This window comes from Cottoperca gobio, chromosome 21 (genome assembly GCF_900634415.1).
Source record: "Cottoperca gobio chromosome 21, fCotGob3.1, whole genome shotgun sequence".
Classification (NCBI taxonomy): Eukaryota; Metazoa; Chordata; class Actinopteri; order Perciformes; family Bovichtidae; genus Cottoperca; species Cottoperca gobio.
This window is the reverse complement of record NC_041375.1, coordinates 9,370,112-9,388,522: the sequence shown is the minus strand read 5'-3', so window position 1 is coordinate 9,388,522 and position 18,411 is coordinate 9,370,112. Positions and strand designations below refer to the sequence as shown.

Genomic DNA, 18,411 nt, shown 5'->3' with positions numbered 1-18,411 from the left:
TCCAACAACAGTGACGGCCACCAGATTTCTCCAGCGAACGTGGCCTTGACCTAGATGAAACCCTAACATCCCATGCCACTATTGCCAGGCACGGCACAATTGCACAGTGTGGAAGCACAGACAGTTGTTGGCATATTATTGGACTCTCCTTACAGCATTCAAGGTTATTAAAAAAACGAGAAACTAAATGTATGTACGCTCCAACCCATCTTTATCTGTTTAATTATGTGCAAGGTGGCTTGATTTATTACTGATGCTAAAGCTTAGAACTGTAGGTCAGTATGAATTCAAATGTTAAACTGTAGTAATGTGCATACAATTGTAATATATTATATATTGTATGTCACACTATGGTAAGTAGGACCTAATAAAGCTGTGACTGATATTTACATATTAAAACTCGGTGCAATCAGTGCAAACTAAGTGACCCCACGTCACTTAGTTTGCATTTGGAAGGCAGTTAGCACCCAAACATAGTGACTAGCTCTAAGGTTGTTCGAAATATGGTTATATTTCCATCTGGTCTAAGCTTTTACTGGAGGAATAAGACTGTACAGACGAACTGTAGCCAGGAGGAATGTACTTCCAAGCTACTGAAGCGAGACCAGTCCACTGGTCATTTACCTTGTAACCCACAGGAAGATCTTGGCAGTCCTGTGTGCACCCACTGATTCGGCGGTTCAAGCATTCGTTCACATTACAGTTCCTCTCATCTGACCGGTCTCCACAATCATCTCTCCCATCACAGAGATTCCCCTCAGAGATGCACCGTCCATTGGAGCACATGAAGAAGGAGCCATTGCACAAGCTTCCTGAAAAGAGCAAGACATGACTGTCACTGGCACAGCGCCCTGTAATTTCTAAACAAAGTTAGGGGAATGTTTTTGACCCGGCATTGGATCTCGAAAAATGTATTCCTTTCAGGAAAAGCTCCCATGGATTTTGTGTCTTTTGGTTTCCGGCACGTGTACCTGCCACTTTCCTGGGCGAGTGGTGCTGCTGGTGACACTGGTGAAGAGATTGCAGTCGCAAGCCAAACAGCAATCTTACCTGCAGCCAGACACTTGAGGTTCAGAGGCAGTTCGTCAGAGTGGTCGGGACAGTCTGCATAGCCATCACACTCCCACTGAGAGCTGAGGAGACAGCGGCCATCCCCGCAGCGGAATTCCTCTGATCCACAGGTGCGATAGACTGAAGAAAGAGAGGTAGACACTTTTACATCAAGTTACACTGGGGACTCAGTGACACAGCTTCAGGTCAAGCTATACGTTTGGCAGAATTAAGTACAAATAGTGAAAAGTAAAGCTTTCCACTGCGATTGTTCATATTGCAATACAACACCCTCACAGTGTATATACTGTAGAATCTCTGCTGATTAACAAATCAAGCCATCTGGAGGTATAATGGTGTGCACAGCTGCATTGGCCAATATTTCAAACAGAGTATAAATGTTTCATCAGCCCTAGACATCACAAATCAAGGCTGTGGCAGAGAATACCCTCTAGTTGAGACACCAAAAATGGTATATACCCAAATAAAACCGGGTGTCTGTATTTCTTTAAGTATCATAATATCAAATTAAAATAAAATATCTACATCCAAAAACAGAAACTCAGACCAGTCCAGAGAAACATGGCCTGATATATTATAAAATACCTTATTTAAGCATTTTCATCATCTTACATCTGGAATGCATAGTTTATATTGTTAACATTATTTATCAATAAAAACAATATAAAACCTTTTACATAGATAATAATGTTATTAAAATAAATCAAGTGCACCATCGCTGTTGCCTAGTGCAGCTTTTCAACGAGGACATATTCATATACCATTGGTGAATATTAAGAGCACGAGAGCAAAAACACATCTGCTTACCACATTCCACTGACTCATCAGACCCATCTCCGCAGTCGTCATCATGGTCACAGACGAATCGCTGGAGGATGCACGCTTTGTTGCGGCAGCGAAACGAGCTGTCATCACATGTGCTATTGGGTGCTATTGCATGAAAATAAATGGTTTCAAAAGGCTAATCAATGAACCGACATGGATTTCTTCTCACCATGCAATATGTGTAAAACGTTAACATTAGTGAGCCTTATGCTACTCCTCTGGTCTATGTGTTTAACATTTAAGTGGTCTTGAATCAAAGAAAAATAGAAGAAACAAATACATTTTTAAGGTCCAGGACTAAATTGTGGAAGGAAATCCAGATTACACCACTTAAAGAAGTCTGCAATTGTGCAAAAACTTCCACACTATTTTCCACTAAATACTTACTTTACTTACTTTTACTTCTTCTTGCTTGAAATAAAAAATGCAAAGTGTTTACAGTAGGTGTTCAGTGGGTTTCATGTTCTATGGGCTATTGTTTTACACAATAAAATCTAAAACTCTACATAACTGTAAACAATAAATGATGTCTTAATTCTGTGATTACATTACAATTCTTTTATAACTGCAGGGAGAATCTTCAATATGTTAAACTAGAGTTTACCACAGCCAGCGGCAGAAAGTTCATCGCTCCCGTCAGGGCAGTCCCTTTCACCATCACAGAGCCAGCGTTTCGGAACACAGGCATATGACCCAGGGCAGCTGAACAGCCCTGGAGCACATGTCACTGAGCCTGAGAGGAAAACAGGACCACATGCTCTACTTTAAAAGCCAAAGAATACAATAGGTCAAATGCACTACAGAGGAGAATCAGTACAAGGAACACTCAACTGAAGCACATGCATTTCGTTTTGTTAAGAGGGTACCTTAACATTTATCAGTTATCCAAATAAATCAAAGCCCTCGAAGGAGATATCAGACAATATTACAACTCATACAATAAAGTTTTGGATATGGTTTTGAAATGATACCACTTCATGACCTAAACTAACTCTAACTTCTCATTGTGCAGCAGTTGTCTAATGCAAGCAATACAATGCTTTGTTTTAGGGTTGAAAGGTAAACACAGAAGTTCAATTTGGCATGTCTAGCTAAAATGCAGATCGTCTTTCTGACAAAGAATTGTGCGGGGGAAACCTCTGGGCCATTTCATTAATATTTCCTTGACACTCCATTACAATCCAATTACACAACAAATGTTCACAGCAATGTTTGCCTCTTTATTGTGGTTGGATTGTTTTTATTTTATTCTAGAATTCATTACGCACACATCTCATTTGCCCATTGAAAAAGCTGTGCCTCTTGGGTCTCAGTGATGAGAAATCTGTTTGCCTCAGTGCCCACTTCAACCATCAGAAATGCCTGCGGTCTCATTTGTTGTCGCATTAAGATTGTTTAATTTCTGTCCATTCATTTCCAGCTCTGTTAGGGGAACACATGGAGCTGCAACAAATGCAAGCGGATGTAACCTTTTACACCCACAGCAGATTCCCCATGACATCTGACACTGTCACTAACCGCAGATCTGCACACTCTCATCAAGGCCATCCTCGCAGTCGTTCTCCCCATCACACAGCCATTGTTTGGCAATGCACTTGTTCTTCGAGCAGGCAAACTGGTTCCACAAGCATGACGAGTCTGCAGAGGGCAGTGGGAAAGGATTTCAATGCCATAAATCACACAAAGTGAGGAGGAAAAAACAACATAAGTGGCAAACCCTATAGAAGGGGCAGAGTGTTTTTAATCAAAACAAAACTATTCTGTTTGCCGCATAGCCTGCTTGTTTTTCTGTTTAGTTTTTCTACTTAGCAGCACATATGAGTGTAGCTGCCACACAAAGGACTGTACATATGGGTACATAGGGGTGACATGAAACAGTTGGATGTCAACTAATAGATCACTCTGCTGAACACTGTAAAAGTTATTGTTTAAAATGTGGATATATTCATAATCTGTGCTGAGTTTATATCACTGAGCCACCTCCCTGGGAAGTTGTTCTGTGGTCTCTGTCTCTCAAATGTCAGGCCTGGCAAAGTCTGCTAGAGCTTTGATGAGATGTTGAGAGAAGAAAGGGGTGTGTGTGTTCCAGGTCACACCAGTACAAGGAATTGTGGATCCTACTGAGGGTGGGGTGGGGTGTGGGTAGAGATGGGGAGCTTTCCTTCCTGTCAGACTTTGTACATCACACCAGCGTTACGTGCCTTGATACGATGATGTAAGATAATGATAAGATAAACATTAAATGACTAAATCTGGAAACCGTGATTATCCAGACTGTAGGTGACTACATTTGCACTTCAAATGCTGCTTTCACAGCTGCTTCAAGTGTTTAACAAAATAGCAGCTCTACAGCACATTAAATGTATCAAAGAAAGTATTTCATGTCTCATTTTCAGTAGTGTTTCACACAGTAGAGAAGCGCGTTATGCATTGTGAAATGCTAAATGACTATTTCATCTAATCAGATATGGAATTTGAAATTTCTGAAATGTAATGACATTTTCCTCAAACCACTTTGCCGTTGCAGTCACATTATCAGTGGCTGGAGCTTTTATATGGTAATTAACTCAGAGGAATGGGAATATTGTCTATTTGTCCTGAAAAAGCTATTCAGAACTTCTCAAAGAACTGTGGCATAATCAGCTCTAATATAAGCACATTTGAAGCATGGGATGTTATCATTCCACACAGTCACAAATTACATTTTTAGATAAAGGAATGGAAAAGCTGTTCATGTGTTATGCATCTCTCTAACAACATTCATGGCAAATTTACAAAATGAATCAGATAACTCGAAGAGAATTAAATATGAACACTGGATTGCACTGAACTGCCTTCCACTATATGTTGCAACTGAAATGTGAACAAAATGTTCTGGTTAATTATACAGGAAGAGTAAAGCAGACCAGTAAGAGATCTGCAACAAAGACATCAAAGCTTTATGGTCACATGTTGTTATTCTTCTTGAAATCCATCCCTGATCAGTCTCAAAACTACTGGGGTCTGGCTGCTTTGAAGGCAAAATTAATCAAACATGCTAACATGTAATGATAATGTTAACATACCTATATTTAGCAGGTGTAATGTGTAACCTGGTCACCATCTTAGTTTTGTGTGGTAGCATGCTAACATGTGCTTATTAGCATTAAACACAACGCAGGGCTGAGGCTGATTGTGATGAATGGGGATGCAACACATTTCCTCACTGTTTTCGTGTGTGTGTCTGGAACAGGATGTATTTGGTGTCAATGGTGGCACATTGCAATAGTTAGTTCTCTCTTACCTCACAGAGAATGTAATGCAATACTTCTCCAGTTCTGCACACAGATGACAGCACTAACTGCTGACTGCTTCATGACTTCTTACAATTTAACTAGAGCATACAGTCTATGGGCTAGAGAATGCATTAGGCTGACAACTCAGATACAGACAGTGAGTGTTTTGACACCGTGTATGGACTGATACATCTGATCTAATTACCGTGTGTATGTGTGTGATGGTGATGAAGCTCAACAGCTTCTTTTACCACCTGTCAGTCCATTTCGCTTTGATGCCCAAAGCAATGACACATGAATGGGTGTGTTTGCGACCATTCAGTTTGAGGGCAAATTATCCATATAGTGACTTAATTATAGTCCCTCTAGTTGGAGAGATTTTGACTTTGTCTGGGTAAGTTCTACAGACCTTAGCACGGATCAACGCTTAGGTAAGAACGCTCTTGCTGCCTCTGGTTAAGGAATTAGAGGAGTGGCATTGTATTGTGTAATCCTTTCACATGTCCCCGCTTTCTAATGAACCAACATTTCCATCTTAAGTATAATTGTTTCAGTGAAAAAACTTGAGTCCTCAACAACCTCACTCTGAATTCAGAGTCGGAATTAGACTTTCAAACAAGAAGCAACATACACTTAAGAATTCTCAAACACACAATAACGTAGAGAAAAACAAAGCAAAGAGAAATTGCCTTATGGCATAATACAAAATCATGTCTTGTCTTTCTGTCTTCTCTTTATACTGAAATATATGTTGCAGGACTGGATCTATTCAAATGACAAAAGCATTGAAACAAATAGCTCCGCTAATGGAAAATAAATATCCTTCCAACTGCCGACAGTGTTGTGTAAGTCCAACAAATACCTCATCTTTTTCTACCCATTAGAGAACAAAACACAATTTCAGTTTATTGTGTAGAAACTCTTCCATTGAGAGGTAAGATTAGTGGGCTTACCACACTGGAATTCATCGGCTCCGTCCTCGCAGTCTTTTTGGCCGTCGCACAGCCACACGCTGGAAATGCAGTTCCCGCTTGGACAAGCAAAGTGGCCTTCCTCGCACTTCTGCCCATGGGAAACTGGGACAAACAACAAAACCAAGTCAGTCATCTTGGCATAAGCAATGATTGAGGTCATTATCTTTTCCTGAGTTCTGTCTGAATCTGTTATTCCACTGTCATAATCGTCTCCCCGAAAATGAGACTATTTTCAAATGAAGCTGTCTTCCTTAATCTGTTTCTGAATGCAGGTGCAAAATGTGCATCTTTGTGTGTGTTTGTGTCGGCAGCTCACCCTGGCAGTTGGCCTCATCAGCATAGTCTCCGCAGTCGTTTGCACCATCACAGATCCATGTTGGGTGAATGCACAGAGAGGTGGAGTTGCAGCCGATGAAATCTTTTTCTGTCACCCCCAGCTTGTAAAAGTGAGAGCAGTCGGTGTGGTCTGAATACAAAAGACAGCACCACAATAATTGTAATGGTGGAGGTAAAGGGGGAAGAGGGGGCAGTATTCAATATGATCGGAGTGACGAGTGCAGATTTAAGTTACAGGATCCCTGTCATCTGCTACAGGTAGAGCTGAGGATTCACATTTTACTGTTACTGCAATGCAAATCACAAGCTAAAAGGACTTACTGCAGCTTTTTTCATCTGAGGCATCGGCACAGTCAATGACCTGGTTACACCAGGCTGAGCTGGGTACACAGCTCCCATCCTTGCATGATGATTCTGATGATCCACACGTGACATCTGGGGGGAGAGAATGAGCATTTCATAAAGATACCAGAAACAACACTCAGAGGTACAGGTACAGCTCACAACAATACTTAGAACCTCTTTCTGGGAGGTTCAAATTAGCTCCCGGCCCCGGCAGACAGAAACAAAAGGTTTGTGATAAGTTGGAGTCTCTGTGCAGTTGGACTGCCTGAGCTAAAAACACTGCCGAATGTCACCACCCTCTGAGTGCAGTGCAAGAGCAAATTACACCTAATATGCAAGATGGGCATCTCAGTGTTGTTGTTCATTTACCAACGACTGCACAATGGCTCTACTTATTTCACCTCTCTGAATTACATTATCAGTATATAACATATACTCTCTACATATCACTCTAATTACATTTTATAGTAGCAATAGAGAATATTAGTGTTGGTGTCCCATTAAAAAGAAAATGCAAGGCTGAACATAAACTCCTTCCTGAGATCCCAGACTGCTGAGTTGGAATGTGCGCATAAATAATGTAAGCACCTATTTCCTTGGTACATTATTAACAGGCTATATATCTCGATATAACAATACGTTTTCACTGGATATTTTAACTATCAAGGTTAAAAACAAAATCAGTAAATGGACACACAATATTGTCCAGGAAACTTTTAAGGGTGGGGGGTTGGGAGCCTCTTTGAATGTATGCACTCTGATCTTGGGGCTCATTAGACAGTGAAGGCTTAGCACAGCATGTGGCCTTGCGTGCCGTATTAATATAAGCATTAGTGTCGCTGGATCTTGCCCTCAGAGGCAGGACGGATTGAACGGGACGGATTGAGCAGGAGATCAAACGGTTGCGACTCACTGCTACAGAAAGCTTCATCAGAGTTATCCCCACAGTCATCGATCCTGTCACAGAAACGACTGTTGGCCACACACCGCTGGTTGTAGCAGGGCCGGAAACCCTTCCGACAGCTCCTGTTGTCTGGACACAGTTACATTTATAAATATGTTAGAAATGACCAAATGTTTGCCTCTTTTTAGTACCAGAAATATCAATCAATTATGTATTATTTCTCCAAGAGTTCAAACCAAGTGTTTCTTACCACAGTACTGCATCTTTTCATCTGATTTATCTTTGCAGTGGGCTACTCCGTCACAGGTTAGCTGGTAGTTTATGCACTCGCCATTCCCACACTCGAATTCAGTGTGAATGTTGCAGGAGGAATTTTCAGCTGCAGAAGAAGACAACTACGACTGTCAAAATCTCAAAGCTCAGCTGTGCATATTGAACACACTTCATACATGCAGGTGAGCTCAGAGGCCACATTTCACTGTGTACTGTAGTGGAACTCCACATTTACTCCAGCAACCCATTTTTGGGTCAACATTTGTAAATGTCATAACTGCATTCAATAACCCCATTACCCTTACACTGTACTTCAAGTTGAAGGAAATCTGGCTGTGAAATGTTTGGTATATTCTCAGTTGGTAGCTAACCCTTATTTGATTCAGTACACTGATTTAATAATAAATGTCAATATTGTACTTTAAATGAAATCCAACAGTAAATACATTTACATACGTCGACCAATCTCTGTCTCTGCTCTTCTACCTGCAGCTTTACATGCTAAAACAATTGTAAACTTTTTCTTGCTCCAGTAATAAGTGGAATCTGGATGTGGTAGAAAAAGCCTTTCGTCCTCTACCGTGACATCCAGGCTACCATCCAGCTTTTCCCGGAGTCACTTGCCATGTTTAGTCTGGCCAAACCTCCCTCGTTTGAACAGCTCCTCCTACCTTATGGTCTATCCTCACATTGCATTTCAAATTCAACCTGCAATCTGTCAAATTAGAAAGCCAGACACCATTGGAATGCTTTTGTCTTGTGACTTTAAGCAGGTTATTGTGACTCCCTATGCTTCCAACTATGTTTGTTGGCATAACCGCAGTCCCACAGCATTATAGCCTTATTTCCCAGAGCAGTATTGACTATGACTGGAATCATTACAAACTTACTGTGCAGTCTAAGAGGAAGAGACAGCAGCTGCTCATGCCTTCCAGTTTGTTTGTGGTTATGCTCAAAATAATCAATTCAAATATATCAAAGGTTCATGTAAACAGCACAAATAAGAGCTTAACCTGAGTGTGGACATAAGCCAGGTTAAACTATGCATTTCAATATAGTCATAAAAAAGTTTCCTTAAATCGATATGTGGTACTGAGAATGTCACAAGGGTTAGCACTTGTGGTATAATTAAATTTGAAGCTCCTCATGACTTACACACGCATCTGTTGTCGTCTAACAGCACACGTTCTCCACGACAAGTGCAGTTGACCCTCCCATACGGGGTCAGGAGACAAAGGTCACCGCAGCCTCCGTTCATGTGTCGGCATGGAGACAGCTCACCTTCAATAGCAATCAAACAGAACAGATTAAGCGGCAGCAGTCCTCGTCTATTGCATTATTAGTACGTGATATTCCAAATAAATCTTCAAAAATCCCATTGGAAGGAATCTCTAGGCTAACCATAGGAAGGATGTATTTCCTAAATAATTGGTAAATCTGGTCTTGCTTGTTGAATTTGACACCACACCTAATCATTACTGTTAACAGGGGGGGAGTAGCTGATATAGATTTTCTCCTGTAAAATTCAATTACAGCTGAGATGGAAACGTCTTGATGTGATGTGCTAAGGCATGGCATTGTTTAATTTCACAGATAACAACAGGAAAAAGAAATACACCACTAAACCAAAGAAAAGGCAGAGCAATGTTTCCTATTCAATAACCAATGTCCAGGGCAGATGTTTTATTTTTTAAGTGTGGGGAAATGCTGCACTTACATGTTGTTTAATTTAAATGATCGGCAGTAGTCAACCGATGAATAAAAGAAGCTGCGCTGTTGTTAAAGGCTACAACTGTCATCACTGACAGATAGCACATGTATTAAAAATGCTGCCTATTTTGTCTTTCCCTGCCTTGGGCACTTTGTGAACAAGCTGTGTGTAGCTCTGTGGGAATCATGTACTGCATTAAATCGCATGACCACGTTGCAGACATAACCCATGAAAGAAAATATGAGTGCTTATCTAGCCTTGAGTAAAAAAAAAAAGTAGAAAAGAAGCTTAGCAACAAGAGACGCAGCATCAAGTGCTGGTGTTCAGGGACATGCATGTCCTTCTGTTATTACCTGCCCCCCAGCCATGAGGATTTTATTCATTTGAAAATAAACCGTTCCTCTGTTCTGCAGCTCAGGTAAACCATTTGTGTGGTTATTTATATTCAGGATATTCATGACAATGAAAATGCAATAAGAGGTTAACAATGTAAAGACTGGAAAAGGATAAACTGATTATCAGATCAACCATTCTTGGTCACTGCACATTATGCAGTAGACTTGCAGCTGAGCCCACAGGTCATAGGATGTGATTATTTCCCATGACGAGATAAACGAGGAACAGCGTGGCTCTTGGCATTCGAGTGCAACCAGTGGGACACGCTTAAGCCCACCTCCCTTTGTCCTACTTGGAAATAAAGCTTTATACGACCCTTTATTTAGAGACTTTATTTACAATGTAGGCTACTTTTTTATTAATTACCTCTGAAACTTAAGTTTCTAGCAATTCAAAATAAGATCATGTTTATTAATATACCCACTGTATATTTTATTATTATATTTTGCTTTTAGACCGATATTATTAGCCAATCACAGATATATCACATCTGTGTTGAATATTTTACTTTTAGTATTGTGTTTTTTTATTATACTTGTTTATTTGTTCATAGCTATTTATTATTTAATTAAGGTTACATTCAGTTTACTGTTCTTTAACAATAAAGTTCTTTGTTCAACTGTATATAAAGATCATATCAATATCATGAACTACAAATAATAATAAAATAAAAAATCCTTGCCAAAACAAATTCTTAAGGCTACACTGATATATTATTCTCAGATAAGCTAAAAGCTCATTTACATCTGTAGTCCCTGGATGGAGGCTACTTGTGATGCGCAGGTTGATGAAGTAAAAGATAAGAGTAAGTTGCAGTACATTAAAACATTACACTTTGAAAAATGTTGGTATTAGCCTCAGATAGCCAGAATCAATAGTACTTTATTACTTCCCCAAGCTAGTGGGGGAGAAATTGTATGCATGCATCAAAAAACAAACTAAAACTTAAGTGCATGCAAACTGTAGGAGTGGCACAGATAAGCAGTTTCCTCTGATATTCTCATTTTGTTAAAGTAAAAAGTACATACAGCAACATTTTGATCTATTGTCCTAAACTATACTAACATAATGAAAATGCACATGTGTAAACTCTTGTCCATAAGCACACATCCTCCCCCAGGCACCTGCCCACACATAATACACACATATTTGCAGACACAACACTGAATCCAATAGTCATTAAATTGATCTCCAGCTGTTTAAATACTCACAGTTGTTTGTGTCCCTGGCCACCGCTATAATTCCCATTGGTTGATGAGGTATGTCTGCTCGAAGCACCTTGGTGTCACCGCCCGTGTACTTGTTTGATCGCAGCACAGACCTGCGGGCCCAGTCTGACCAGTAGATGAAATCTGCAAAGATGGCGAGCCCGTAGAAGTTTCCCGCTCCTGATTGAACTATGACCTAAACATTGCAGAGCAAAGCGTACATGTTAAAACTGCTTTCCATCATGATTTTAAGCTTGTGCTGTCAAATGCCACTCTGGGACTAGCACATTTAAAAATATATGTGATTCTATATGCCATAATGGATGATATTGTGATAACACAGGACTTTGTGTATTTCATACAGTCAATATTTGCACTTCCAGCTACAAACCAATAACTGTTTTCAAGATCTAGCTGGAGAAAGCATCGAAACTATTTTGAGTGCAACCCTAGGAATAAATGTGGAGGATAACGTTTCGACTCATTAATCAAAACATCACCCGCGCCGCCCACATGACTGCTTAACCCAGATGCTGGGGGAGTAAATGACAGTGTCATTGGCAAGGAGGCAGGAATCCATCAGATGCCTTCTTGTGGGACTCTCTAGGCTTGTGGGGGGGGGGGGATCAGCACCGCCAGCAGCTCTGTAGTCTTAGCCATTAGTGGGACAGGCTTGTAAGCAGCATCACATTAGCCCTGTGCCATACTGGGATTAATAGGACAGGTGTTGATTAAAGGAGCCCAGCGTGTGGAAGCAACAACTGGCCATCAGGCGAGTGAGAGACAGAAAAAGAGGCATAGAGAAAAAAAAAAGGTGGGGGGGGGTTAGAACGGCAGATGGCGTCAAATGGAACATATTGATGTAAAATTAGATTTGGTAGACATTAAGTTTACAGCCGGCAACATATTACTCTTGTGCTGAACTTGTGTTTTAGATAAATGTGAACATATTTGATATGTTTTTATCACTCTTTGACTATTCAACAATGTTAAAATATGATACTTCAATTGCGATGTTGGCAAACTCCAAACCGATTACCTAAATTAGCCTTGTATTCACATGAAAACAAACATGCCCTGAGAGCACACTTCTGACATTGAACTCAAATGACACTAACCATTCACAGACATTCTCATTTTATATTCCCTTTATTCTTGGTAAAAAGGTCATCTTATCCCCGGCAAACATGCTGACATCTTCCCTTATCATGCACTTTGCTGCCCTTTGTGAAGCACTGCCCTCATTAACAATATGGGTCTCCACTCTCAAAATGGCACAGGGGAGTGAGCCATGCCACAGCTTTTGTTCTTCATTGCCACCAACCACACTGTCAGCATGTAATGGCACTGCTGCAGAGAAGAGGGGTAGCCGGGCCCTCAGGGACACTCTACCTCTATCCAAGTCTGCATTCATATGACTCAATACGAAATTGGTGTTCTATAATGTATTTTATTGTATCTATTCCAGGGCCTAACCTGTTTTTTATTCGAAAATTACATTTTGCAGCCTTTTGCAATTTTGCAAAATCAGATAACACTAAAGGGACAAGAAACCTTAAGCTGTCAGCTTGTTTTAAGATTGTATTGAATTTATCAGCTACCTGTTTAATTTACACATTTTAATTACATTGGTGAATCGCTACCCAGAACGGTTTCACTGCAAAGCCTTCATTAGCAGGTCTACACAGCAGCAAGGGCAGGTGGGGACCCAAAGGTGGAGACCTTTTGAGCCTTCTGACCCTGCTCAGCAAACATATGGGTAACTAATTGAGATGGGCCAAAGTGCTGAGCAGCTGAGGTCATGTCAAGAGAAGCTGAGATCTATAGCAAGAAAAGGCCATTTTGTACTGTAATCCTTTATACATCCATTTATATATAATCATTTCTATATCCAGCTGGGATTTTATACATTATGCATACAACGTTTCATGGACAAAATGAGAACTCCTCTCACTGAGATTCTTTAGTTTAGCAGGGAATGACTTCTGTGATTAAGGAAACCATCTGTACCCTCAGAGCTGAAATATCAGAAAGAACATCAAGAGGTATTTTAGATCCTATCTGCTGTGTAGAGGGTCATATTTTAGGAGCTCAATAGGGATGTGAGATTAAATGGAAGAAACATATTTTTTTATTTCAGTTGAAAAGGGCAAATTTATCTGACATCCTTGTTTCTCCTATGTTTTATAATGAAACATATCCATCACTGAGAAACAAATGCCATAAATATTCTAACTAGTGAGTCACTGGGTCCTTTCTATGAAAACAAAGGGAATTTCAAAGGGTATGATACAAAAACTGTGGAACTTTTATTAAAACGTTGATTTAAAAAATAATAATAATAATTTAAATATGAGGTTATGGATTATAAAAAGCTAAACATATATTGCTTGAAATTAGGCAACCACAATTAATGTCATTTACTTGGAGGGCATTATTTCCATACTCACATATCTGCTGGTACCATCGTAGTCACATCTCTCAATTTTGCCAAGGCTTCCATCTGAAAAGTAGAGCTTCTCTGCTTTGTGGTCAATAGTCAGTCCATTTGGCGTCAGGATGTCAGTACTGATGATAATCCTCATGCTCTTGCCTGCTAAGGTGGATCTCATGATGCTAGGTCTCTGCTCATTCCAGTTGGTCCAAAACATCAGACTAACATGTAAGAGGACAACCAAAGAAAACATTACATTTCTAGTGAGCAGAAAACTTCCCCTTAGTACTTCTAAGAATTCTCACCACGTGAGCAAGAACTACATAACAATTACGTGTATTATACAATTGAAGCAGGAAGCAGGAATGATGGATTTTGAAAAGCTGCTATACTAACATTTTATTCAGGGTACTCTCTGCCATTCCGGCAAAACAAACCCTAAAAAACAGGAAAATGTTTCTTTCCAGTCAGTTATCAACATGTTGCCAGACCTCCATGGCCTGTCATTGGCTTACCGTTTTTGCCCTGAAGGAGCTCATAAAGTATAACTCAGTTTCAATTTGATTAAACAGATGAGCATCGCACGTTATGAGATAGAGGTCATTTATTCATAATCCCCCCTGTGAGGACTTCTAAGAATTTGAAAAACACAGACAATAGCAATGGAGTAAATAAATTAAAGATCTATATCTTGGTTTATATGGGTTTTCAAGATGAATGGTGCATGTTTTAAAATCAACAACTATGCAGATAAACCAAAGAAAAAAGAGGTGGATATGTTGCAAATTGTATAAAAAGATTGTTCAGCTCCTTGGCTTTCATTTAATACTATGATGAAGTCGTGGAAGTCCACTCTAGTGCGATGATAATGATTCCAGATTGAAGTTACAACCAGGGACTGCTAATTAATCACTTGAGTTTGAATTCTAATTATCAGACAGTGCTACTGGAGTTGGATGGATATGGTGCCAAATTGCCAACCAAGGATATAGTCTGAGGTCAAGAAACATCTTTATGTTCATGACTATGCAAGTGTTAAATCTGAACTAGATGTAACATAAATACTGAGGTGTTATTTTTTAACAAAACAAAAATAGTGTCTTGTGATGATAAAAAAAACACAACACTTTCCATTCAATTGTGTCGGATTTTGTGGATTGTCTCATATTTCTACAAACAAAAATATTTTACAAAAACACCATTAGAGTAATTTTAAAGATACTATAATTACATACAGTATACATCAAGTACTACACAAGGGCTTTAAATGAAAATATTACATACACAGCTTTTTTCTGATTCAATTTGACACTAAATAGAGCTGAGACAATGGAGATTGAAAGCTATATAGAGTATGTTGTCATCAGCAAGTGTTGTGAGTGACTGTAATAAAAACCTCAATTTAGGTCCAGAACCTTTTGGATTAACTGATTTATACAATATATTGGAGAGAGAATGACAGAGAGTGCTTAGAGACATAGAAGAGCTACTTACTTTTGACACTCATCCAGGGCCAGGACATGCGGATGGTCCTCCTCTGACAGAGTGACCACAGCCGTCCGGCTGAAGGCACCGACTTGTTTCTGGTCCACAGTTTGTCTGGTGATGGTGGAGGTAGTGGAGCTGGTCCAGTATAAGGTGTCCCAGGCCCGGTGGTAGGCCAGGCCCTCCACTGAACCTACATCTAAAAAAAAAAAAGACGCATAAGACTTTGACTCAAGTTCCAAACAAGTAAGTAGTAACTAAATCAGACACCACATAGAAGCATGGTTAAATGGAAACACAGGCCGGCCTGAAGGACACAAGATGCATTTGGCAAGCTCTTCATATGGAAAATAAATCTATTTTATCTGTTAACATCGTCACGGCTGCAACAAAGTGTATTTCATCCTTTGTAAGTAAAATATATTCCCAGTGCAGAGACCATTTGACACCTAATAGTAACTAGAAACCACGTAACAAGATTTTTTTTTCTTTATACATTTTAGGCCTGGGGAGCATGTGTTGATATCATGTTGTGTGGCCTTTGGGCAATGAAATCAACCCAAATTAAACCATTTCAGTTATCTGCCACTGCCATCTGGGGCCACTAAACTGTGCAGATGTAGGTTAAAATATTGACTGTTCTTGTAACAGATGGCAGGCTTCAATTGTGTTAGAATTGGGATTATGTTTCCTTGGTGAATGACAGAGAAATGACTTCATGCCTGACTACAATGGACAGACAACTATTTGTTGATGCAACAGTTACTCAGCACCTGAATATGTTTTCATTGCGAACCAATTTCCTAAATAGAGAATATAACAAGGCTTTTGCAGGCTGCAGAGCGGAAAGCGGGTTTGTTATGACTTTGGAAAGATTACCTGCATGAGTCAGGTAAAAAACACTTAGAAAGTCCAAAAGAGTACCATCTCCTCTCTTCTCAACCCAATGACAGCAACAATATTGATAACAAAAAGACAATTCAACAGAAACTTAAATATATTTAACAATGCCTTAGTGTTCATATAACATCTGTGTCCACCATTTGTTAAATATCTTGGGCCTGATCTCATTCATTTTGTAAACCTTGCTGTTACTCACTCAATTTCAATGCAGCCATTAATTTGTCTTAGTGGTAGACACGTGGCTGATGCTAGCAAATTCCACTGTATCCCCTTACCAATAAACTGTATAATGATTAAGACACTATCTGAGTCAGCTGATCACTATAATAGTTAACAATAAAAGATGTCTGGCAACTTGGAGTTTCTTAAAAATTGTTGCCGGGGCGAGGGAGTAATTAATGGGGGACATAAAGTTTAATTAGGGAAATATGGATGATTAACATCTTCACCTTTCATCACAGACATGTTGAAGGCTGAAACTTTTAGAGACAAATAGAAGAGAGTATGCTTTTATATACAGCACAAGGTTAGAAGCTGCATGAATGTTGTGGTTTCATCAAAAGGAATATGGACCAGATGGACGTGCTGCTTTCACTCAACACCAAATATGCTCGTTTGAAAGAGTGAAGGTATGGCATGCCATGGTATCCTAACACAATTGCAATTTAACTAGCATACAAACAATGTGTTGCCCTTCCCTAATGTAAAGTACACAGGCATGTATTACGGATTCAAACATTTAAATTAAACTCAAATGAATTATTCGCACCACTTTGATTTTGCATTTCGAAAGTGTTAAGGTGTGAAGGGCAAATCCCGACAGAAGGGTTCTTATTAACGATTTCTAGAAAATAAATAAATAAGTAGAAAGCTCCCTCAGCAGGAGTTTGGGAGATGGGTCGGGGGGATATGGTTGAGTGGAAACATTCTGCCAGTCTCCCAGTGTGAGAAGGGATTGGGAAGGTGCTGAGCTCTGCTCCCAGTAGAAACTTCACAGGATGGCAGAGGACGCTAGCAGATCAGAACAGAGGGTTTTTCTGTTCATCTGACTCCAGTCATGCTTATCAAGACAGGACTGACTAGGATTTAGTGAAAGAATAGAGATGGATTGGTCCCATCACAGTCAAAAAGCAGACACCTTTCAAACATAGGTATTATACCCTACTGATTTAGTATTAAACTGTCTTTTCAGAGGAGTAACGGCAGTAAAAAATAGGGGAGTGAAGGAATATACATGCTATTAATGCTTTGCTACCTTTGTACATGCCATTAATGATTTGTGAATATATTGTGTTCTTAACAAGGTTGTCCCATAGGATTAAAACTGAAATAAGTAATATATTACGTGCTTAAACAAACGGATTACGTGGTCTTTCAGACAGCTGTATAGATTAAAAAGGTAATATACTTCACACCTTGCCAACATGACACCAGTAATACTGTAGCATAAGACATGTATGCCTGTGTGAGTGAAAGTGTATGTGTGCTTTTGGGACATTGGGAATGTAAACACACTGTGGAAAAGTGAAATTGGCTTACTTTCTGCAATAATAGATCTTCCTGTCCAGTCATCGTTAATCATCTGGATGTTTCCAAAATGGACGTCACTGAAAAAGATGCGGTTTGTCCGACCTGACTTCTGACTGTAGTCAAAGGCCAGGGCTATGACATTCTTAAAAAAAGCAGGGTTTTCAAAAGGCTGGACAGGTGAGTTGAGGTCATTCTCATCTGAAAGGTGGATGCTTTTCAGTATGGTCCTCTCAGAGAAGAGCAAATAACCTTCATAGCGCTCACAGGCAAAGCCGTCCTCTGCCAAGCGGCCATGGGCGCAGGAGCAAGTCCGCCGACCACTACCAAGGTGGAAGCACAGCTGCTGGCAGCCTCCATTACTCCTGGCACAGGGGTTTGTGCCTTTAAAACAGAAACAAGCACATGTTCAATTACTGATTTGCCTCATTTTCTGCCTCCTTTCCGGAATTGTATGTGAGTATACATTACAGATGAAAATCATAGAGGAAGTGCAGCAGCCGCACAGGGTTTTTTTCAAAGCGGATTTTATGAAAAGTCTTTCAAAACTAAGTATAGGCAAAGACTGCAATAGTATGAGTAATTTTGTGAATCACAAATACTTTTACCTCTACCTTTTTCTCTTTCTCTATTGAAGACTGTCACATCCTTCAAATTGACCCCCAGACCACTTCTCATGGTCACAGCCTCACTGGTGTCAGTCTTAAGGCCACGTCGGATTGAACCGTTGGAGTGAGCCCTGAA

The 18,411-nt window shown here is 39.9% G+C and overlaps 1 protein-coding gene across 1 annotated transcript in view; it reads right to left on the bottom strand.

Moving 5' to 3' along the window:
- lrp1bb (low density lipoprotein receptor-related protein 1Bb) overlaps positions 1 to 18,411 on the bottom strand; it is a 239,276-nt gene that overhangs the window by 47,690 nt on the left and 173,175 nt on the right. The window contains exons 41-56 of the mRNA XM_029459353.1: positions 18,282 to 18,406; positions 17,680 to 18,051; positions 15,247 to 15,436; positions 13,769 to 13,973; positions 11,322 to 11,514; positions 9,159 to 9,284; positions 7,981 to 8,109; positions 7,740 to 7,859; positions 6,803 to 6,916; positions 6,462 to 6,611; positions 6,125 to 6,247; positions 3,415 to 3,534; positions 2,501 to 2,629; positions 1,879 to 2,001; positions 1,051 to 1,191; positions 625 to 812 (exon numbers count right to left, since the gene is read on the bottom strand). Coding sequence (XP_029315213.1) covers positions 625 to 812; positions 1,051 to 1,191; positions 1,879 to 2,001; positions 2,501 to 2,629; positions 3,415 to 3,534; positions 6,125 to 6,247; positions 6,462 to 6,611; positions 6,803 to 6,916; positions 7,740 to 7,859; positions 7,981 to 8,109; positions 9,159 to 9,284; positions 11,322 to 11,514; positions 13,769 to 13,973; positions 15,247 to 15,436; positions 17,680 to 18,051; positions 18,282 to 18,406 — 2,548 coding nt within the window. The remainder of the gene's footprint in view (positions 1 to 624; positions 813 to 1,050; positions 1,192 to 1,878; positions 2,002 to 2,500; positions 2,630 to 3,414; positions 3,535 to 6,124; positions 6,248 to 6,461; positions 6,612 to 6,802; positions 6,917 to 7,739; positions 7,860 to 7,980; positions 8,110 to 9,158; positions 9,285 to 11,321; positions 11,515 to 13,768; positions 13,974 to 15,246; positions 15,437 to 17,679; positions 18,052 to 18,281; positions 18,407 to 18,411) is intronic.